The following is a 23,305-nucleotide window of genomic DNA, read 5'->3' on the forward strand; positions in this document are numbered from 1 at the left end:
CCTTCCCAGCCCTGTATTTAGGTTTTCATTACAGCCTTATTTCATTACCTCTACAGGTGTCTGTATTTGTTAGAGCTGATCCTGCTAATAACCACAGCGCTGCTGAGATAGCTCAGTGATAGAGGAGTTGTCTAGCATGTACAAGGTATAGATCAAGCAAAGCCTAGCATCAACACACACACACACACAAAGTTTATTATGTGAGGACTTCAGTCTGGGAAGGGCTGGAAGGACTGGTGTAGCAAACTGTGCTTTCAGGAACCCAGTTGACAGAAGTCTAGTGTCTTCAAAATGTGGTAGCCGAGGTTTCCTTGGGAGTTGTAATCCACCTGAAGGTAAGAAAATGGCGACAGGACAGAATATTTTAGGAGTCAGGCCTGGAAGTGGAGTCCTTCTCTCCATTGTTGAGAATTCAATCACATGACCCAAGTAACTCCAGGGCAGTGGAAAAGATAGTTCATGTGTATGGCCAGAAGACAATAGATTGGTGAAACACTGTATTGTCTCTCTTAACAAACTTCTTTTTATGCATGCTTTATATAAATACTATATTTTAACATGTCATATATCATATCACATTATATTTTTACCTTTATTATTTTTAATCATTATGTAGCCTTATATTTCAGATTATCTTCTTGGTACACAGCATATATATGTTGTTGACTTCCCAAGATACAAAATTTTTTCATATTTAAGCACATCTGAAATTAGAAGTGTTAATGAACTTTGACAAATGCGTATACCCACATAATTCACACTCTGGCTGCTTTTAGGATCTGATGTTCCCCTTTCATGCTTTTTATTAATTTCCGTTGTAATGTCTCTATACATAGGTTTTTGTTTGTTTGTTTTGGCCACAGGTACCAGTGGAAGATTAAAAATGGTCATATGTTCTTTATAGCCATACTAACCAAGTAAAGTTTAGCCACATACTGGCTCATGCCTTAGCTACTCAGGAGAGCTAAGAATTGGGGACTGAAGCCAATTGGGCAGATAAATTCAGAGACTCTTATCCAATTAACCAGCAAAAAGCCAGAAGTAGAGGTGTGGCTCAAATGATAGAGCTCTAACTTTGAGTGAAAAAAAAACACCAAATAGTTAATTATAATAAGAATGATCAATCAGAGAACATGGAGGGCATAACTCAGAATCACCTGTACACAGATACCTAGGGAAGGATGGAGACGGATGGAGAACACATGATGGACAGACAGAGCTGCAGCTTTCAAGCAAGATACTTCTCTTTTGAATGAGGATTTTCATGCTGACCGTCTATTGTCTGAGACTTCATTTGTCAGATTCTGACAAAAACCAGAGGAGGCTACACTGATAGCGGATGACAGTGCTTCTGCAACACTGGCAGACATTGCCTGCCACTGAGCTGCAATACAAGCAGGCCTTGTCTATTACAGGGCTAGGATCCTACATGGTCTCTGCCAGCTGCACAGCCAGAAGGGCTATGAAGCCAGCAGAGCTCTGTGGGCTCTGACCAACTCAAACAATAGCAGAAGAAAATTCTGTATCACTGGAGCCTGGCAATTCTTCACTGTCTTGATGGCTCTAGCATGCTTGTAATTAATGAAGGCATTTCCATTTTCCTGACTTTTGGGGGGCAGTCACAATGTAATCCAAACGGGCCTCTACTCATGAGCCTCCAGAGTGCTGGACTTACTGGTATGTACCAACTCACATCTGACTACCCACCATTTATTAATTGTCTTGGAAATGCTCACTGGACTTGAAAAAAAGCAGATGTTGAGTTTTCTCAGCCCAAGTTGTTTTTTTTTTTAAATTTAAATTTTATTGTCAAGATGACGTACAGAAGGGGTTACAGTTACATGAGTAAGGTAGTGATTACCTTTCTTTTTTTTTTTTTTGCTGGTCATGGGGCCTGAACTCTGGGTCTGAGCGCTGTTCCTCAGCTCTTCAGCTTAAGGCTAGCTGCTCTACCACTGGAGCCACAGCGCCACTTCCGGCTTTTTCTTTTTATGTGGTGCTGAGGAATCAAACCCAGGGCCTCATGCTTGCAAGGCAAGCACTCTACCGCTGAGCTACCTTCCCAGCCCGTGATTACCTTTCTTGTCTAACTTGTTACTCCCTCCCCCATTTTTCTCCCTCCCTCCCTCCAACTTTTAACTTTTATTATATAACTGTCTTTTGTTCCTCTGAACTTTCTATCTACTTGTCACTAATATATTCCCAAACTTTCTTCTTCTGGTTATACAAATCTCTCCTCCATAAACTCAAATATATTAGGTATCTGATCAAGTTTTTTTTTTTAAAGAAATCACCCTCAAACCCTTCTGGACAGCTTTAATTTTGAAAAGGTGATCTGAAGCCCAGCTGTACAATTTATTATCTCCCTACCTCATTACCTTAGTGACTCCAGTTGCCTTTCTTTGATGCTGGACTGATTCTAGGATTCCACATCACTCATTTTTGACCTGCTGATTTTTCTTGGTATAATAAATCCACTCCTAATTTCCTGAAGAATAATGTATGGAATATCAGTATTTTGAGACTAGGCATATCTGAAATAGTCTTTACACCAGACTCACAATTAAATCATGGTTTGGCTCAGAGTGAAATTTTAGTTAAAAAATAATGTTCCCAAACATCTGAAGGCAATTGGTACAGTGGTACATACCTTCAATCCCAGCACTTGGGAGATGAAGGCAGGAGAGCCTTAAATTTAAAGCTAGTCTATGGGACATGACCCTGTCTCAAAAAGCCAAGCAGTGGGGATGCCCCCTCCATGGTAGAGTGGTTGCCCAATGTCTTGCATTTGAACTCCACAATCTCCAAAAAGAAAAAAAATGAGGGCAGCTGGTTGTGGTGGTGTACCTTTGTAACCCCAGTATTCAGGAAGCAAAGATAGGAGGATCACTAAGCTCAGGGCCAATTTGGAATGATTTTGTCTCAAAATTTAAAAAAAAAATTGAGGTTATCCTCCTTTTTTTCTTGCATCCAAACATTATTTTCTAAGGGATGTTTAGCTTATGAGAAGCTCATTAGACCCAGTGGTTTGAATTCTACAGAAAATAATTATCTTTTAGAACACAGATAAGAACAAGTTACAAATGTTACAAAGATGATAGCAAATATCAGCTAACCACATGCCTAGACTGCAGTCACTGTTTTTACTCTGCAATGACAAAGATTAAAAAAAAAAAAACAGCTGGGCTGGGAAGGTGGCTCAGTGGTAGAGCACTTGCCTTGCATGCCAGAGGCCCTGGGTTCGATTCCTCAGCACCACATAAGCAAAAAGAAAAAAGCCGGAAGTGGCGCTGTGACTCAAGTGGTAGAGTGCTAGCCTTGAGCTGAAGAGCTGAGGGACTGCACCCAGGCCCAGAGTTCAGGCCTCATGACTGGACCCAAACAAAACAAAACAAAACAAAACAAAAACAGCTAATTACACATATATTCTGGTATATTCCCTGAAAGAGCTTATTGTTGTGATGACTGAAAAGCTCACGACACTGTCAGGCTTAATCACAAGGACTTTAGCAGCAAGACACAAACACTTTCTTAAGAAAAGCCACAAACTATCTGCCATGCAGCTCCCTCTTCATTCTTGGTGGGTAGGGCTGAAATGAGATTTAAAAGTCAAGGCTATTGGGCTGGGAAGGTGGCTCAGTGGTAGAGCGCTTGCCTTGCATGACTGAGGCCCTGGGTTCAATTCCTCAGCACCACATAAGCAAAAAGAAAAAAGCCGGAAGTGGTGCGGTGGCTAAAGTGGTAGAGCGCTAGCCTTGAGCTGAAGAGCTGAGGGACAGCGCCCTGGCCCAGAGTTCAGGCCCCACAACTGACCAAAAAAAAAAAAAAAAAAAAAGGCTATTTACTTGTGAGACAGGTGCTCTTCCCAGTGAGCCATACCCCAGGCCTCAAGATAAAGAGTATCTACAGGATTTTTCTGTTGAGCCAGTGGGATTTCCTTACAGAAAATGTTTCCAAAAATATATTCATGCTCTTTACCTCTGTTTAGGGCCCAATTTTCTCAGGGTTTGCTTTCCAGCTTCTAAAATGTCACTGCTGTTTCTAACTTCTGGTCTGGGCAATAATAGATGAATTTGCCCATGCTCCCTAATCCCAATTCATACCAGGGTGACTCCTGTGGACCTCCCCCCCCCTTTTTTTTTTTTTAAATCAGTGGTGGCTCTTGAACTCTGGGTCCGGGCACTGTCCTTGAGTTCTTCAGCTCAAAGCTAGTACTCTACCACTTGAGCTACAGTGCCACTTCCAGGTTCCTGGTGGTTAATTGGAGATAAGAGTCTCATGGACTTTTCTTGCCCAGGCTGGCTTTGAACTGTGATCCTCAGATCTCAGCCTCCTGAGTAGCTAGGATTACAGGCATGAGCCACTGGTGCCTGGCTTGGACCCCTTTATATAAGTGAAGTAAGTCAGGCTCAGAGAGACAAACAGTGCATGTTTTCTCTAGTAAGTGGACATTAGCTCTAAAATACAAATATATGAATGCATATAGAGGGTTTTGTGCATCTACCTAAACCAATTAACTTAAGGATGGTATACTCAATCCAAAGGTATAACTCCTCTGAACAACTAATGAACTGTTTAACAAAATGAATATACCAGGATCAGAGGACAACATACAACAGAGGGGCCCATCGGCTGAACTGGACACTGATGACAACGAACTAAGCAACTCAAGGGCAGCGATGGGAGGGACGGAATGAGAGGGAAAGAGGGAAGAGCTAACACCAAACAAAAGGAAAGAAATGGACATATCACACATATGGAAGAAATAGTTGTATTGTCAAAGCTAACAGAATTCACAGACTTTATAGACCATGATAATGACAATTGGCCTTGTGAAGGTTAAAATGTGTTTGTGACTTTAACTAAGTATCATTATCTTACAATACTGTGGTTTGTGAAGTTTATGTAATCACTTAATCTCAATAAAAAATTATAAAATATGAATACCAGGAAGCCGACACAGGTTTTATTTGGGGAGGAGGTTATGAGGAGGGAGATACGTGAGTGGAGGGAGGAGAAATACAATTATATTCAATGTACACTCTGTAAAAATTGAACCACATAAAAGTCTGGATGGAAAGATCGGAGAAAGGATGGAAAGGGTGACAAGATGTATTGTACTGACTTGTGGTATTGAAACCTCTTTATATAATTATTATTACATAATTTAAATAATATTAATTTTTTTTAAAAAATAGAGTCTTCCTTTGCAGCTCCTTAAACCAACATCCTCCTGCCTCAGTCTCCTAACTGCTGGAATCATAGGTGTGTCCTTGATTTCTTTAGGATAATTTTGTTGGAGAACAACTGCAAAACAGTGTAGAAACTGTCAGGAAATGCTTTTTTTGGCTTAAAGTAATATATGCATATGAAAGGGGTATGCGTTTGTATACTCTGGGGTATTGTTTTTGTGCCAGTCCTGGGATTTGAACTCAGGGTCTGGGCGCTGTCCTCGAGCTTTTAATCATCTAATCCTAGCACTCTACCACTTGAGCCACAGCTCCACCTTTGCTTTTTGCTGGTTAATTGGTGATAAGCGGCTCATGGACTTTCTTGCCGGAGCTGGCTTTGAACCATGATCCTCAGATCTCAGCCTCCTAAGTAGTTATAATTACAGGCGTGAGCCGCCGGCACCAAGGTAGGAGTAACTGTTTAGCAAAAAGTATTAAGTGACTCCCAGAGGTATCCCGTACACTCACCCGTACTCACAGCGTGACAGCTGGGCTAGAACAGAGACAACCGGCTTGAACAGCACAGTGTCGAGCCCGCCTCTCTGACATCGGACAGGGGCGGGGAGAGGGTGGGGAAATACAATCTCGTTAATGATTGGTCAATCCTTCTGACCAATCACGTGCAGGGATTGGTGGTGCTAATCGTCGTGATCCTCCTCCCCGGAGGTTTTGGAGCAACGTCTACAAATAAGAATAGGATACGTCAGAGGGGTGGAACGCCCAACCAATAAGATTTTGCTGCGCTACTGGGCGGGTGAGGCCGCTGCCAGGTTTAGGGCGGAAGGAGCGTCTCCCTGTGAGACGGAGCAACGAAAGATGGCGGCGGAAAAGCTGCTGTCCAGTTGGTTGCAGTTGCTGTTTCTGGGGCTCCTATTACCAGCAAGTCTGACGGGTGGCGTCGGGAGCTTGAACTTGGAGGAACTGAGTGAGATGCGTTATGGGATCGAGATCCTGCCATTGCCTGTCATGGGAGGGCAGGTGAGGAGGCGCCGAAGCGGCGAGCGAGGGTCCAGTGCCGAACGGGAAAAGGGGAAGCCGGGGGGCAGGGCAGCGGCCGAGGAGCCCGGGCGGCCAGCCCAGAGGACCGAGAGGGACAAGGCTCTTACCTTGACTCGTGGTGATCGCAGACAGACCTATCTCTCGGGGGCTTCCCGCTGTCGGCCTCCGGGCCCAGACTCCGCCCCGTGGAGAAGTGGGGGTGCCCTAGCCCCGCCCACTAGAGACAGCCGGGAGGACTTGGGGCTCCAGGGACCTTCGCCTGCGCCCGTCCCCAGGGTCAGAAAGAGCGATCTCGTGTCTGTCCCTGCGCCCAGCCTCCCTCTCCCTCTCTCTCTCTGCCTCCCCTGGCCCCGGCTCCTCCCTTCTTTCCCAGAGCCAAGCTTCGGACGTAGTGATTGTCTCCTCCAAGTACAAACAGCGCTATGAGTGCCGCCTGCCTGCTGGAGCGATTCACTTCCAGCGTGAAAGGGAGGAGGAGACACCTGCTTACCAAGGGCCTGGAATCCCCGAGTTGTTGAGCCCCATGAGAGATGCGCCCTGCCTGCTGAAGGTGAAAGGGATTGGGGCAGATGGAATGACATCTTGGGAGCTATCAGGCCCCAACTGGAGTGGCGCGGGATGTAGGGAACCTGTAGGAGTCAAAAGGCCACATAGTATACAGTCAAGAAACAAAGAAAAAAGCCGGGCGCTGGTGGCTCACGCCTGTAATCCTAGCTACTCAGGAGGCTGAGATCTGAGGATCACGGTTCAAAGCCAGCCCCGGCAGGAGAGACCGTGAGACTCCTATCTCCAATAAAACCACCAGAAAACCGGAAGTGGCGCTGTAGCTCAAGTGGTAGAGTGCTCGCCTTGAGCTGAAGAGCTAAGGGATAACGCTCAGGCCCAGAGTTCAAGCCCCACGACCGACAAAAAAAAAAAAAAAAAAAAAAGAAACAAAGAAAAAGAAAAAAGAAAACTCCTGCAATCGCTAATATTTTGCTGACTTGAGGTGGGCTGGGGTAGGATGGAAGAAACCAAGATTGAAATGCCTAAAGAGGGTTGGGGTGGGACGGCAGGGGCAAGCCTTTCCTTAGAGAAACATACCTGGTAAAGTCTCCATATGCCCCCTCACTGTGCCCCATACCTACTTTTTCTTTTTTTCATCCTGGCAGTTTTAATGATATGGAATCATCTTATTAGCTAAAAAGTTGGTTTACTTTAAGTTTAGTACTGTCTACAAGGTCAGTTTATCTTTCCAGTGACTAGAGCAGCACAAGGAATGTTGTAGAAGTTGAATTTATATTTGTTTTTTTTTGGGGTCCGGCCTGAACTCTGGGCCTGGGCGCTGTCCCTCAGCTATTCAGCTCAAGGCTAGTGCTCGATCCCTTGAGCCACAGCGCCACTTCCGGCTTTTTTCATTTTGCTTATGTGGTGCTGAGGAATTGAACCCAGGGCCTCATGCATGCAAGGCAAGCGCTCTACCACTGAGCCACCTTCCCAGCCCTGAATTTATATTTGACTTCAGGGTCTTCTCTACTTTTAGAATCTAAGTCCCTTGAAGATACCATGATTGCTTATCTTTATGGTGGGAAAAAAAAATGTTTGTTTGTCCTGTCCTTGAACTAAGGGCCTGGGTGCCATTCCTAAGCTGCTTTTGCTCCAAGCTAGCATTCTACCTCTTGAACCACAGCTCCATTTCTGGCTTTTTGGAGATAAGGATCTCACACATTTTCCTGCCCAGGCTGGCTTCAAACTGTGGTTCTCATATCTCAACCTCCTGAATAGCTAGAATTACAGGTGTGAATCACTGGCATCCTGAAATAAAGGAATTAAAAAATTATTAAGAAGGGTGAAAATGGAAAGACCACAGATGTTCGGGTGTGCTGGTGATTGGTTATAATCCTAGCAACCAGGACGGTGAAGCAGGTGACTTGAAACTTTTAAAAGGGAGAAGGAAGAAAGGAAGAGAGGAAAAGAGGGAGAGAGGGAGGGAGGGAGGAAAGGTAGCCAGCTACAGGTGTAAGACAGACATAAGATGTGTCCCTAACCACAGAAGAAAAACAACTGTCTCTACCTGCACTGGAGAATGAGTGTGGGAGGAGAGAAATGAGAAGTAGATGATTGCTTATGTATCTTGGAGCCTAGAGACTCCAAAAAGAGGAATCTTCATTCTACCCACTGATTGTTTTTAATTTTCAGACCAAGGACTGGTGGACGTATGAATTCTGTTATGGACGCCACATCCAGCAGTACCATATGGAAGGTGACTCATTCCTGCATTTCCCTAAGCCTTCAGCATCCTATCATGGAAAGTGACCTACCTCTCCCCAGACTTCTTAAAAGAAAATAATGTGCTTCACTGTGGGTTCTCTTGCAGATTCAGAGATCAAAGGTGATGTCCTCTATCTCGGCTACTACCAATCGGCTTTCGACTGGGATGATGAAACCGCTAAGGTGGCAGGAGTGTGGAATTGGGAGAGAAAGGGGTCCACTGCAGACTGACAGCCTGGAAAAGAGGGGAGGGTCAGGATTAGCTGATGAGTTCCTTGGGGCTTGGTGACCAGGAAAGAATCCCGGGGGCCTAGATTCCCATGCTCTTACTTTCTTTCTCATGCCCTCTTCCTCTTACCTGTTGTCTCCTCCAGGCCTCCAAGCAGCATCGCCTGAAACGCTACCACAGCCAGACCTATGGTAATGGGTCCAAGTGTGACCTCAATGGGAGGCCCCGAGAGGCTGAGGTTCGGGTAAGTCTTTAGACAGGGAAATTGATACTCCTTGCATGACATCCATATTCTAAAGGAGGAAAGCATGGTTCCATCTTATAGTCAAGACAGTTTCCCAGGCCTAGCACCTAAAACTTAAGACTTCTTTCTAAATGCCAGCTAGATGTCATTGCCTGCATAATCAGAGCTACTTCAAGTCAGCATTTATGTTGTTACCTTCTGTGTCCCTAGTCACACTTAATGTTTACCACATTTTTCCTTTCAGTCACCTCTACTTTAAACTGCATGTCAATCCTTGGCTCTTTCTTTTTCACATTGTTCATTTAACAATTATTCTTCATTTAACAACTTCAGATAGGGTCTTGCTGTATAGTCTAGGTTAGTCTTGAATTCATAGTCCTCCTGCTTCAGCTTCCTGAGTGCTGAGATTACAGGTGTGTACCACCATGCTCAGCTTAACAATTCTTCATTAAGATCTTGTTTTACACATAAGCACTGGGCTCAGCTCTGAGTATAGAGTGTGAGCACCTGCCCTTGTGCAATGCACAGTCTAGAAGGGATGACAGTGCTAAAAAGAATCACAGAAATAAGTCTGCTTATCAGCTAAGAAATGAGTGTGAAAGAAAAGAATCTAGTTCTCTCAGAAAATAACAGTTGGGGCTGGGAATGTGGCTTAGTGGTAGAGTGCTTGCCTAGCATGCATAAAGCCCTGGGTTTAATTCCTCAGTACCACATAAACAGGAAAAAGCCAGAAGTGGTGCTGTGACTCAAGTGGTAGAGTGCTAGCCCTGAGCAAAAGCAGCTCAGGGACAGTGGCCAGGTCCTGAGTTCAAGCCTCAGGACTGGCAATAAAATAAAATAACAAAGCCTCCTATGTATTCTTCTAGTTATCTCTTAAAGAAGCTCTCACCTTTATGAATTCAAGGCTGAGTATTGACACAAAAAAATCCCAGGTACCTGGAGAGAACCACATGATACCTATCAAATCTTTCCTTAGATTTGATAGATTTCCACAGGCAATTGTGTGCTGCTACCAAGTGTTCAACACAAAGTGAAGGACCATGCAAGTTTTTAGCTTGTTTTTGTATGTGTGCTGCAGCTTGAATGTAAGGCCTGGATACTGTCCTTACTTTTTCACTCAAAGCTAGTGCTCTGTCACTTGAACCACAGCTCTATTTCTAGCTTTTTGCTGGTTAATTGAAGATAAGAGTCTCATAGAAACCTAGACTGGCTTCAAACCATGACCTCAAATCTCAGCCTCCTGAGTATCTAGGATTAAAGGTGTGAGCTACAAGTAGCCAGCTAGCTTGAGCAATTCTAATGATAGATTTCATTTACTAAAGTGTGAAGGAGCACGTTTGTAGGAGAAAATTAGGTTGTTTTTGAATTTTAGAAGGTTAGAATGCTTACTTGAAATCCCAGTGGTAGTTTTCATTTGGCAGTCAGCCCTGTGATTATGGAATTCAGGGAAAAGATCTAGACTGGAGATAAAAATACTCATTGTGTTTCTGTCACACTGGCCTTCTTTCTGTCCTTTAAACCAGTGGGACTCATTGTGCCCTCTGCCTAGAACAGTCTTCCGCAGATCTCTGAATGGCTGGCTTCATCCCTTCATTCAGGTTATATTCAAATGATACCTCTACAGAGAAAGTAATCTAGTCTCTTCCCCTTCCAGTGTTTTATATTCTTCAAAGCTCATATCATTATCTGAAATTATCTCATTTGTTAATCTCTCCCTCTAATTTCATTGAACTAAGTTCCAGGAAGGCAGGGACAGTGTCTGTCTTGTTTCTTGCTGTTTCCTCAGTGCCTGGAATGGTGCCTGGCACCAAGTAAGTGGAATGAATGGAATGGAATGAATGAAAAGCAAGGTCACCTGTCACATTTCCTAACCAACTTCAGACAAGGTTATGTAGTCAGCTATGTGTCCACATATCTAAATAATCTGTTGCAGTGCTTACTTAATTTTTATATTTTCTTTGGGAGATAGTATCTTCAGTAGGCCAAGAACTGAAGGCAAAGACCATATCTTCCTCATATCTGTTAAATATATGCCTTATGCACTGGGAACGAAAGGGAAATTGAGAGTCTTAGTGCAACTCAAGAGACATGTTACATAAACACAATAAGCAGGATAAACACTGGGACAGGTTGAAGTACCTATTACAGGAGCATTCAAGAAAGAACTGAGTTGGGTTCAGGGAGGTGGAGGAAGGAAGGCTTGGTAGGAAGTAACCTTTCAACTGATAACTGGAGTATGAGAAGTTAACTCAGCAGATGTGGCGGAAGTGGCCTCTGAACTGATAATTAGATGAGAAATTAGCCCAGCAGATGTGGAGGAGAAGGAGGACAAGAAGAGAATAGGCCAGAAAAGTGAGGACAAAAGTTAAGCCCTGAGGCAAGAGGCAATGAACTGTTCTGGGAACTGATAGATATTCAGGGAGCTAGAGAGGATAATTGTGGGCAGGGGGTGTGGGAAATAAAGCTGGAACCTGCCCAAGCCACAGGTCATGAAAGGTTCTGTACCTGTGTTGAGAAGTATGAACATCTAGGAGAGCCAACGAATGTTGTAAGAATGGTGACATCATTTAGTTCTGATTTTGGAGGCATGCTCCAAAATGCTGGAGAATAGCAAATGAGTGGGAGATCAGTTAGGTATTACAGTAATCCAGATGAGAAAGCTGACATGAGGTGAAGAAGTGGGAATTTCTGGAGAGAGATTCAGAAGGCAAAAACAAGAAGGATTCCTGCATAAGTGGTGATTTGTTGGTCATGGGACCTGAACTCTGGGCCTGGGCGCTGTCCCTCAGCTCTTCAGCTCAAGGCTAGTGCCCTACCACTTGAGCTACAGTGCCACATCTGGTTTTTTATTGCTTATGTGGTGCTGAGGAATTGAACCCAGGTCCTCATGCATGCAAGGCAAGCACTCTACCACTGAGCCACCTTCCTAGCCCATAAGTGGTGATTTTTGCTGAGCCTAGGTACTGTGGAGAAAGGAGGAAGCTTTGAGTTGGTAGAGCAAAGAGCAAAAGTGGCAGGTATCAAGTACAAGTCCTAGTCTCGGTCCTAAAAAAAAAGAAAGAAAAAAAGAAAGAAAAACACATGATTAAAATTAAATATGTTTGGATCCCTACCTCAAATTTTTTAAGATTATTGTTACTGTTATTTTGGCAAGTCTGTGTTTGAGCTCAGGGCCTTCTACTGGCTAGGCAAGTACTATATAACTTGAGCCACACACACCCAGCCCTCTTACTAAGTTCTTTTAAAATTCTTCCAATATCACAGATTCTTTTCTTCTGAATCATGACATGTTTCAAACACAAAGTAATGTCATAGAAACTGATAAATACACTACCACCTTAAACAAATATCAGTGCTTTGCCATACTTGCATCAGACCTCTGTTTTATTTTTAAAAGGAGTACAATGCTAATAATACAGTTAAGGCCCACCCACTCATTTCTCCCTTCCCCTCTTTAGAAACAACCAACACCAACACCATGCTTGTTTTATGCTATTATTGACACAAATAGCATACACAGTGTATAGTTTTGCACTTTAAAATTCCATATTGGCTGAGGTTGAGCTCAGTGGTAAAATACTTACCTAGCATGTCTAGGGTAAAAATATAAAATAAAGAAAAATAAAAACAAAGTAGCCAGGCATAATGGTGTGTGTCTGCAATCCCAGCAGTCTGGAAGTTGAGACAGGAACATTATAAGTTTCAGGCCAGCCTGGGCTGTTTTATCTCAAAACAAAAACAAGAATGTAAATAAAATAAGGTAAAATAATTACACATCAGTGATACCATAATTTCATTTTCATTAATTAGTGTTTTTGCCATTCTATGGCATGAGGTAAAGCCCTAGCTAATTTTTTGTGATGCTAAGGACCAAACCTAGGGCCTTGGCAAGTGTTCTACCATTGAGCGATGGCCCCTAACAATAGTGTTCTTTTTGGGGGCTTGGGTGTTATCTCTGCGCTCTTCAGCTCAAGGCCAGTGCTCTACCACTTGAGCCACAGTGCCACTTCTGGTTTTCCGGTGGTTATTTGGAGATTAAGAGTCTCACAGACTTTCCTTCCTGGGCTGGCTTTGAACCACGATCCTCAGATCTCCTGAGTAGTTAGGATTATACGCATGAGCCGCCAGTGCCTGGCTTAACAGTAGTATTCTTTATAGCTTATTCCTCTTTTTTGTTGTTGTTGCTGGTCATGGGGCCTGAACTCTGGGCCTGGGTACTGTCCCTCAGCTCTTCAGCTCAAGGCTAGCGCTCTACCACTTGAGCCACAGTGCCACTTCCAGCTTTTTCTGCTTATGTGGTGCTGAGGAATCAAACCTAGGGCCTCATGTATGTGAGGCAAGCACTCTACCACTGAGCCACCTTCCCAACCCAGCCCCTTCTCCAATTAACCACTTTGGTTCAAAAGTGGTAGAATGCTAGCCTTGAGTGAAAAAGATTAGGGAAAGAGCCCAGGCCCTGAGTTCAAGCCCCTTGACCAACAAAGAAGAAAAACAAGAAAGAGGGTCCTGGTCCAAATCTAGGCAAAAACTCAAGACCCTCTTCAAGAATAATAACTAAAAGCAAAATGACTATTGTGGCCCAAGTGGCAAATCAGAGGAGACTTATGCAGCAAGTGCAAGACCATTAAATGCTAGTATTGAGTAACAAAAACCACAAGAAATGATATAGGCAGGGAGGTGGGGTGGGGGGAGGATGGGATGGGAAGAGGAAACAAAGGAGGAGGCTACAATAAGATAAGAAATGTACTCATTATCTTGCCCATGTAATTGTAACCCCTCTGTACAGTATTTTCACAATACAAAAATATATATTAAAAAAAAAAGATGATATAGGCAGATTGAATTCCTAGAAGCAGGCTTGTGTAATTTTGGTATGTACTGCCAAAATACCCTGCTTAGGTAAATTACTCTCCTTCTAGCAATGTGTGAAGGTGCCAATTTCTGTACTACGCCAGCCTGGTATATTTTTAAAGTTTTGGAGCTTGCCTAATCATCTGCTAGATATAAGATAAAGAATTATTTCTTATTGTGGCTTTAGTTTTCATTTCTCTTAAGAAAAGGTGACAGCTTATTCATATTTAAGAGCTGTTTGTCTGTCTTTGCTTTTTTAACTGTCCATACCCTTTGGCTCATTCTCATTAAAGATGATTGATCTGTTTGTCTCAGTTTATAAGGATACTTTATATTTTTGTGGTCATCCTTTTGTCTGTAGCCATTCTTTCTTTTTTTTCCTTCCGTGGTACTAGAGTTTGAACTCAGGGCCATATGGTTGCTCAACTTGCTTGGTTAACTTCAAATCATGATCCTCCCTTTCTCAGCCTCCTGGGTATCTTGGATTATGGGTGTGAGCCACCAGTGTCTATAGCTATTCTTGTAACTTTTTGGTGCTGGGGATTGAACCCAGTGCCTTGAGCATGCTAAGCAGATGTTCTATCACTGAGCTATCTCCCCTTACTTCTTTTCTTTCTTTGTCAGTCGTAGCACCTGGGCACTGTCCCTGAGCTTTTGTACTCAAAGCTAGCACTCTACCACTTCCAGTTTTCTGATGATTAATTGGAGATAAGAGTCCTATGCTGGATTCAGGCTGGCTTTGAATCGCTATCCTCAGATCTCAGCCTCCTGAGTAGCTATGATTACATGGGTGAACCACCAGTGCCTGGCTTTCTACCGCCTATTTCTGTAACTTCTTGAGCATGGTGCTAACCTAAGTAATTTTCAGGGTTTCTCCTGCATTTAAAGCCATTCATTTCATTCTGAGTCCTGTTGTGGTTGCATCCCTCGGGTTTTGTTTGTTTGCTTACATAATATTTAAGCAAAAAGACGTCATTAAAGCAAAATCCTGGTCATTTATAGTATTAGGAGAAAGTCTACAAGATTTGAAGATCATGATTCAAAGCCGAGGCAGGAAAGCCATGAGATTCTTATCTCCTAGTAACCACCAAAAAGCCAGAAGTGGCCATAGTCTGATTTTGGCTCAAATGATAAAGTTTTAGCCTTAAGTAAAAAAGCTCAGGGACAGTGCTCATTCCCTGAGTTCAAGTCCTAGACTGCACGCACTCGCATGTGCTCGGGTGCGCATGCACACACACACACACACACACACACACACACACACACACACACACTCACACTCACACTCACACTCACAAAAAAAAAAGATTCAGGAGGGGCTGGGAATGTGGCTTAGTGGTAGAGTGCTTGCCTAGCCCTGAGTTTGATTCCTCAATACCACATAAACAGAAAAGGCCAGAAGTGGTGCTGTGGCTCAAGTTCAGGAGAGACTCCATTTCAACTAATAAAAGCTGGGCATGATGGTGCATACATGTCATCTGATCATCTTGTCATCATACTGATTGACTGAAATATTTTCCTTCCCCAAATAATTTCTATTTAGGAGACAGAAATACTATAATAGCCTTGATTTGCTAATATACATTGTATACATATATCAAATTTTCCAATACGTTTTTAGACTTGTGAGACTACTGTGTATTAAATATAAGTATTTTAGCTGGGAGCAGGAGATACACACCTGAAAAAGCCAGGTGCTGGTGGCTCACGCCTGTAATCCTAGCTACTTAGAAGCCTGAGATGTGAGGATTGAGGTTCAAGCCAGCCCAGGCAGGAAAGTCTATGAGACTCTGATTTCCAATTAACCACCTACAAAGCCAAAAGTAGAACTGTGGCTCAAGTGGTAGAGCAATATCCTTAAACAGAAAAAGTTAAGGGCCAGCACCCAGGCCCAGAGTTTAAGCCCCAAGATCAGCATTAAAATAAAGAAAACTTACAAAAAGAATTACAAACAGAGCTAATGGTTCAAGGAATGTGTGGGAAGAAAAGACCACAGGACTCTATCTCCAAAAATAACCAGCAAAAAATCAAGTTATACTGGAGCACTCAGGTTTGAACCTGAGTTCAAACCCCAGTATAAGCAAAAAAGAAAAAGTAAATGACATCATATTATTTCATCTACAACTGTTTCTACATCTCTACAGTTCTTAACTATATGCTATAGTGTACTGAAAGTTAACAATTCAATTTTTTCCCCCTTTTCCTCTTTGGGCAGATGCTATGCTACTTGAGCCACACACCAATCCTAACCATACTTAAAATATTTTAAAGAAAAATTAATTTCTTGTCATTATTGAGTATTCAGTATTTCTTGAGTTTCCCTGATTATAAGCCTGTAATATATACGTATGTATGTATGTATGTATGTATGTATGTATGTATGTATGTATATTAGGATTCTTTGACTTACATTACATTACATTTGGTTGTCATGGCTCTTAAATCTCGCCTAATCTATGGATAGCCCTTCTGTATATTCTTCTTTTTTTTTTTTTGGTCAGTCATGGGGACTGAATTCTGGGCCTGGGCGCTGTCCCTCAGCTCTTCAGCTCAAGGCGAGCGCTCCACCACTTGAGCTACAGCGCCACTTCTGGCTTTTTTCTGCTTATGTGGTGCTGAGGAATTGAACCCAGGGACTCATGCGGGTAAGGCAAGCACTCTACCACTGAGCCACCTTCCCAGCCCTGTATATTCTTATTTTTCTGAAATTTACTTGCTGAAGAAACTGATGGTTTGTTTTGTAATGTCCGTAGTTTGATTTTGCTAACTTCATGCCATGGTGTTTTTTGGTGTGGAGGGGAGAAGGAGCAGTACTAGGTTTTAGGCTCAGAGCCTCATGCATGTACTCAAGAGGTACTCTACCACTTAAGCCACTCCACTGTCCCTTTTTGTGTTTTTTGTTTGTTTTGTCGGTCATGGGGCTTGAACTCTGGGCCTGGGCACTGTTCCTCAGCTCTTCAGCTTAAGGTAAGCACTCTACCATATGAGCCACAGCGCCACTTCCGGTTTTCTCAGTGGTTTATTGAGCTAAGAGTCTCATGGACTATTCTGCCCAGGCTGGCTTTGAACCTCAGATCCCGGCCTCCTGAGTAGCTGGGATTACAGGCTTGAGCCACAGACACCCAGCTGTGTTTTTTTTTGTTGTTGTTGTTGTTTTGTTTTGTTTTGTTTTGTTTTGAGATAGGATCTTGCTTTATGCCTAGGCTGGCTTGGACTGTGATCCTCCTATTTGTGCTTCACTGAATAGGGAGTCAGGAGTGTTCCACCATTGTGCTTCCCTGGCAAGGGCCAACATAGCCCCAGCCATTGGTTAACAGAGAATCTTTCAAACCTCATTTCTCCTGATCCCTACCTCCCAAATAGCTAGGATTACAAGTCTGAGCTACTATGCTTGCCACTGTGTCTGGCTACCCCATGCCCCATGGTATCTTTTATTGTCTCTTTTCCTGTTTTCTGTAAATTGACAGGTAAATAGAGTATTTTTTTCTTTTTTTTTGGGTCCGGTCGTGAGTCCTGAACTCTGGGCCTGGGCGCTGTCCCTCAGCTCTTCAGCTCAAGGCTAGCGCTCTACCACTTGAGCCACGGCGCCACTTCCGGCTTTTTTCTTTTTGCTTATGTGGTGCTGAGGAATCGAACCCAGGGCCTCTGGCATGCAAGGCAAGCGCTCTACCACTGAGCTACCTTCCCAGCCCTAGAGTATTTTTTTCATCAGTACAGAAGCTTGACTCAGGGCCTCATACTCAGCCTACTTGTTCACAGGTGGTGGTATACCACTAGAGCCATGCCTCCAGTCCAGCATTTTGCTAGCTAATTAGAAACTTTCCTTCCTAGGCTGATTTCAAGCCTACCAAGTAGCTAGAATTACAGGCATGGTCTGTAAGTTTTGATCTTTCTGCCTCAGCCTCCCAAGTGCTGGATTACAGTAATGTGCTATGATTGTATCCTTGTGCTTAAAAAGAACCTGGACGCTAATGATAGTCACTATGCAGTCTGTATGCATTTTAGGTCATAACTGTTTATTGTGTTGCTCACTATTTTTGTATCATTATTGATTTTTCTCTCACTGTATGTATAGACTTATGTATTATTCCTTATTAGTCTTTTCATTGATTTTTACACTGTCAATTGTGTCTCCTTGTATCTGTCAACTGTTCACTTATTCAAGTATTTATTAAGTGCTTCTCTATAGTGGCCACTATTCTAGTTTCTAGGGACAGTTCAGTGAACAAAATGGACAAAAATTTCTAGAATAAGTCTAGAGAGACAGATTAACAAAATAAAGAATCTCAATCCCTTTCCTAGTCCTGGTACTGGGGCATGAACTCAGGGTCTCAAGTTCTCATTTGGATGGTGCCCTATCACTTGAGCTATTCCCCTACTTCCTGGCTTTTGCTGGTTAATTGGAGATAAGAGTCTCTCCAATTTGTCTACTTCAACTGGGTTCAAATGGTGGTCCTCAGGTTTGAGTGTTCTTAAACTGAAGCTTTTATATTATGAAATGATGTTCTGTAGTAATATTTTCCAAGTCTCTTATGTGATATCATATAGTATAGAAGTTTTCTGTGAGTTCCTGTTTGTTTTGCATATTTTTTCAACCTTTTTTTTTAGCTTTTTACTTTTATCTTTTCTAGGTTTGTTTTGTTTTGAATTTTATCTTTTCCCTCCACCTCTCACCTGGCCACTTAACTCTGCCTTAACTTTTATGTTTCAAATATATTCTTTAAATAGATGATGCAGGGCTGGGAAGGTGGCTCAGTGGTAGAGCACTTGCCTTGCATGCTCGAGGACCTGGGTTCAATTCCTCAGCACCACATAAGCAAAAAGCCGGAAGTGGCGCTATGGCTCAAGTAGTAGAGTGCTAGCCTTGAGCTGAAGAGCTGAGGGACAGCGCCCAGACCCAGAGTTCAGGCCCCACGACCGGGCCCCCCCCCAAAAAAATAATAAATAGATGATGCATTAAAAAAAATTTTTTTAACTGGTCCCAGGTACCAGTGAGTCACATCCATGCTACACAGGAGGCTGAGATCTGAGGAGCAAGGTTCAGTGCCAGCTGGGGCAGGAAAGTCCATGAGATTCTTATTGCCAATTAACCACCAAAGATCCAGAAGTGGAACTGTAGTTCAAATAGTGCTGAAGGCACTAGCCTTCAGCAAAAAAATGGCTTAGGAACAGTATCTGGACCCTGAATTCAAACCCCAGGTCTAGCCTGTGCGCGCGCACACACACACACACACACACACACACACACACACACACACTTGTTTTTAGCTAGTCTGACAGGATATTTAAGCACTGTTTTAACTTTTAACGTGTGAGTTTTTGTCTGTTAATGTAGTTTTTTCCTTTGTCTCGCATAGAATTGCTGGATCTTTAGTTATTCCTTGTTTTATCTTCTGAGGATGTGCCAGATTTTTTTTTTCTAAACTAGCAACAGTATTTCACAATCTCACCAGTTGTTTAGGAGCATTTCTCTACATTCTGGCCAATACTTCTTGTTATCTTTTTCAGAGTATAGCCATGACAGTAAGTACAAAGAAGCATATCATTGAGGTTTTGATTTTCATTTTCCTGTGGGCTAAAGAGACAGAGCAACTCTTCATCTGTTTATTGACAACTTATCTTCTCTGGAAAATGTCTTTGTAGATCTTTTGCCCATTTTTTTTTTTTTTTTGGTCCGGTCGTGGGGCCTGAACTCTGGGCCTAAGTGCTGTCCCTCAGCTCTTCAGCTCAAGGCTAGTGCTCTACCACTTGAGCCACACCGCCACTTCCGGCTTTTTTTTCTTTTTGCTTATGTTGTGCTGAGGAATTGAACCCAGGGCCTCATGCATGCAAGGCAAGTGCTCTACCACTGAGCCACCTTCTCAGCCCCCTTTTGCCCATTTTTTAAGTTGAGTGATTTGTGCCTTATTATTGAGGCATAGAGGTCCTGTATATGTTCTGAATACAAGTCTCCCCCCACCCCGCCTTTTTTTCTGGTGGTTCTGGGTAGTTGAACTCAGTTTTTTTAGTTGTAAAAAGGAGTTGCCATTCAACAAAGCAGTTTATGAATACAGTGCATCTGGATCAATGTCACTGCTCTCAACATTTTCACCCATCCCTCCCAACCCACCTTTGAGACCAGTTTTTTTTACAATAGGGTCTTGAGTGTATGTCAGCAAGCCTGGACTGCCATCTGTGAATTGACAGTTCCATGTAGCTAGGATGACAAGGTGCATCACCATGTCCAGAAAATTACTTAAGTGAAGGTCTGGTCTTCAAGCCTAAGGGCTGGTCTTGGTCTGTGATCCTCCTAATCTCTGCCTCCTGAGAAGCTAGGATTACAGGTGTGAGCTACTGGTGTCTGGATGAGGGTCCTTTATCAGATACATGACTTGTAGATTTTCTCCCATCTGTAAGTTACAAATTCATACTCTTTTGTGTTTTACTTCCTTCTTTTGTTATTGTGCTTTTTACATCATCCAGGTGACTCAGCATCATTTATTGAAGATGAGTGCCATTGAATTACCATAGCAACCTTGAACTTTCCTGTAGCATTTCAGCTAAAGTCAGCTCCTTTGGAGTGTTTTGGAGCTTCCTCTTTTTAGGGACTGCCTGTGCCTCCAGACAGAATCTCTGAGACCCTACTCAGGAACTGGTATCAGAGAATAGTTTGCTGTCTTGGGAATGATATTCCTGCTTCGTGAGCAGGAAGCTGGGTCTTCTTAGTTTATATCTCCTTTTGTGAAACAGATTCCCCCTCCCACTATGAGTGAGCTCAGGGGAAAGCAATGAGGGTCCCAAATCTTGTCCTGCTGCCTGTACCCTATCAGGGCAGAGAAGGAAACCCTCATGACCACATTCACCAGGAACTTAGCCTCTGCAGCTTAGACCCAGGGAGGGTTGAGAAATCTTGCTAGTGTGTTCCTCTTAGTGAAATGCCACATCTACCCACTGCACATCTGTAAATCCAAACACTCCGAAGGTTAAAGCAGGAGGATCATGGGTTGGAAGCCAGCCTGAGCTTCACAGCAAGACTCTGTCTTAAAATATTTTTTTTTAAAGGGAGAGGGTGTACACCCATGTAGGTGCTTGCCTAGCATGTGGGAGGCCCTGTTTCAGTCTCCAGCACTGCAAAACAAAATGTAATGAAAAATAGGGAACAACAAAATCTTATTAAGACTGTACTTGGATGTTCAAGGAATAGGAAGCGCCCCCTCCTTGCTTTCTCTGAACCAGACTGTAGCTTCTGTCTGAACTGTGGAATAAGCTTAGGAGCAGGGGAGGCGGGGGAGCGAGCAGGTCGTGTTCCAAGTGTTATTAACTCTTACTGTTAAAGAGTTAGATACTTAGCTGGAGACATGGCTCAAGTGGTAGAATACTTGCCTGAAAAACTCAAGTTCCTGAGTTCAAACCCCAGCACTGCCAAAAAAAATTTCTTATACGTCTCTTTTAAACAGTTCATTTAAATATTGATCAGGTGTGTGTGTGTGTGTGTGTGTGTGTGTGTGTGTGTGTGTGTGTGTGTGTGTGTGTGTGTGTGTGTGTGTGTGTGTGTGTGTGTGTGTATGTGTGTGTGTGTATGTGTGTGTGTGTGTACACGTACAGCCAGGCACTGGTGGCTCACATCTAATCCTAGCTACTCAGAAGAGAGATCTGAAGATCATGGTTTGAAGCCAGCTGGAGCAAGCTCACCCCATGAGACTCTCCAATTAACCATCAAAATGTTGTAAGTGGCGCTGTGTCTCAAGTAGGAGAGTGCCAGTCTTGAGAGAGAAAGCTAAGGATCGGCGCCTGGGCTCTACATATGTACATGTAGATCTGTAGATAGCTATATGTAGATAGCTATTTATAAGTATGAAGCATATATACATGGGGTAAATCCCTTCTGTATTTATATAAGGCAAGAACATGACACAGACTGCCTGGCCACCTACAGTTAAGCTGAGTTCATTTCCCATTTTACTACTTTCCAGGTGATCAGCCTGAACAAGTGTCTGAGCGCCATCAGAACTAAGTTTTTTTAAGCCACAAAGTTGAGACACTAATCCCTCTCCCACTGGGTTTTTGGGACACTTAAATGAGCTCATCTAAATACTGTATCGTGTGCACAGTGCTTGCATAATGCCTGGTAGTGCTTGATAGGCTTTTCCAATACCTGGAGCTAGTTATTGGTAATAAATACAATTTATTCTCCCTTTCTGGCCTGGCAGTTCCTCTGTGACGAGGGAGCAGGTCTTTCTGGGGACTACATTGATCGGGTGGATGAGCCCCTGTCCTGCTCATATGTGCTGACCATTCGGACTCCTCGGCTCTGCCCCCACCCTCTCCTCCGACCTCCACCCAGTGCTGCTCCACAGTCTATTCTCTGTCACCCATCCCTGCAGCCTGATGAGTACATGGCCTACCTTCAGAAGCAAGCTGGTAAGTGATTAGAATTGTAAGGAGAGAAGCTGGGTGCCAGTGGCTTATGCCTGTAATCCTAGCTACTAAGGAGGCTGATATCTGAGGATCATGGTTCAAAGCCAGCCTGGGCAAGGAAAATCCATGAGACATTTATCTCCAATTAACCACCAGAAAACCAGAAGTGACGCTATGGCTCAAGTGGTAGAGTGCTCACCTTGAGCTGAAGAGCTCAGGGACAGCGCCCAGGCCCAGAGTTCAAGCCCCAAACCAACAACAACAACAAAAAAGTGAAGAGAGGAGAGAGATGGAGATGGGCAGGCAGGAGGTAGGAATGTGTCCCTGTCCTGCTTACATGCTGTTTTTCCATAGACCCAAAGCAGGATGAGAAGAAAATTGCAGAGGAGGAACAAGCTATAGATCATCCAATGTGGACTGAGACCAAGTCTAGGGTAGTGTCCCCAAAGAAATCAGGTAGGGTTTTACCTGTTTCACAAAACTGTCCTCCCCCTAACCTTCCCTGTCCTGTACTGACTGGGCCTCCCCAACCCCTTGGCAATAATGGAGGGAGTAGACTCCATCCTATTTGCGCTCTTTCTTCCTCCCCTTCAGATTCTCTCTTGTTCTCTGTATCCCAAGGTATAAGCCTAGCCAAGGATGAAAGCAAAGAATCAGATTTCTGGAAGATACCTCATGAGCCAGAGAACCAAGCCCCAGGAGAGGAGGAGGTACAGGTGGAGGTGAGAACCTGCTTCCCAGTTTGGGGATGGGAGGGTCCTTCAGCAGAGGCCACTGTGGGGAAGCTTCCATCTGTTCGGATTCAAGGATATCCCCAGAACCATTGCCTAAAGAGCATGCTGTCTTTCAGAGGTAAATCTGTTCTTTCTCCTCCTTAGGAGCAAGATCTGAAGCTTGAAGCTGCAGCAGATCCAGCCCCTAGTCCTCCTGATGGTGAGTCAGCCTCTATGTCTCCTTTACTTCTTGGCTCCAGCTTGCAGGGCTAGGAGTGTAGGGGAGAGCTAAATGGGTAGAGAGGCAGACAACCAAGCCAGCAGAAAACCCCTTCCTTCCTTCCTTCCTTCCTTCCTTTTCTCCCTTTCCTTTTCTTTTGTGGTGCATGGG

The 23,305-nt window shown here is 43.6% G+C and overlaps 1 protein-coding gene and 1 long non-coding RNA gene across 3 annotated transcripts in view; one reads left to right on the forward strand and one right to left on the reverse strand.

Annotated features, from left to right (window-relative positions):
- On the reverse strand, positions 1 to 6,488 carry LOC138803542 (uncharacterized). Its single transcript, XR_011364960.1, has 3 exons — positions 6,338 to 6,488; positions 5,700 to 5,912; positions 1 to 329 (listed from the first exon to the last, which is right to left on the reverse strand). It is a non-coding gene; the product is annotated as an uncharacterized lncRNA (long non-coding RNA).
- Positions 6,004 to 23,305, forward strand: part of Os9 (OS9 endoplasmic reticulum lectin) — a 22,447-nt gene continuing 5,145 nt past the window's right edge. For both annotated transcript variants that reach the window (XM_069987608.1, XM_069987613.1), the window contains exons 1-9: positions 6,004 to 6,209; positions 6,604 to 6,780; positions 8,409 to 8,472; positions 8,587 to 8,663; positions 8,855 to 8,953; positions 21,994 to 22,204; positions 22,556 to 22,657; positions 22,823 to 22,923; positions 23,080 to 23,134. In XM_069987608.1, the coding sequence (XP_069843709.1) occupies positions 6,048 to 6,209; positions 6,604 to 6,780; positions 8,409 to 8,472; positions 8,587 to 8,663; positions 8,855 to 8,953; positions 21,994 to 22,204; positions 22,556 to 22,657; positions 22,823 to 22,923; positions 23,080 to 23,134 (1,048 nt within the window). In that variant the 5' untranslated portion in view covers positions 6,004 to 6,047. The remainder of the gene's footprint in view (positions 6,210 to 6,603; positions 6,781 to 8,408; positions 8,473 to 8,586; positions 8,664 to 8,854; positions 8,954 to 21,993; positions 22,205 to 22,555; positions 22,658 to 22,822; positions 22,924 to 23,079; positions 23,135 to 23,305) is intronic.

This window comes from Dipodomys merriami, unplaced genomic scaffold (assembly GCF_024711535.1).
Source record: "Dipodomys merriami isolate MVZ:Mamm:240054 unplaced genomic scaffold, mDipMer1.0.p SCAF_10, whole genome shotgun sequence".
Lineage (NCBI taxonomy): Eukaryota > Metazoa > Chordata > Mammalia > Rodentia > Heteromyidae > Dipodomys > Dipodomys merriami.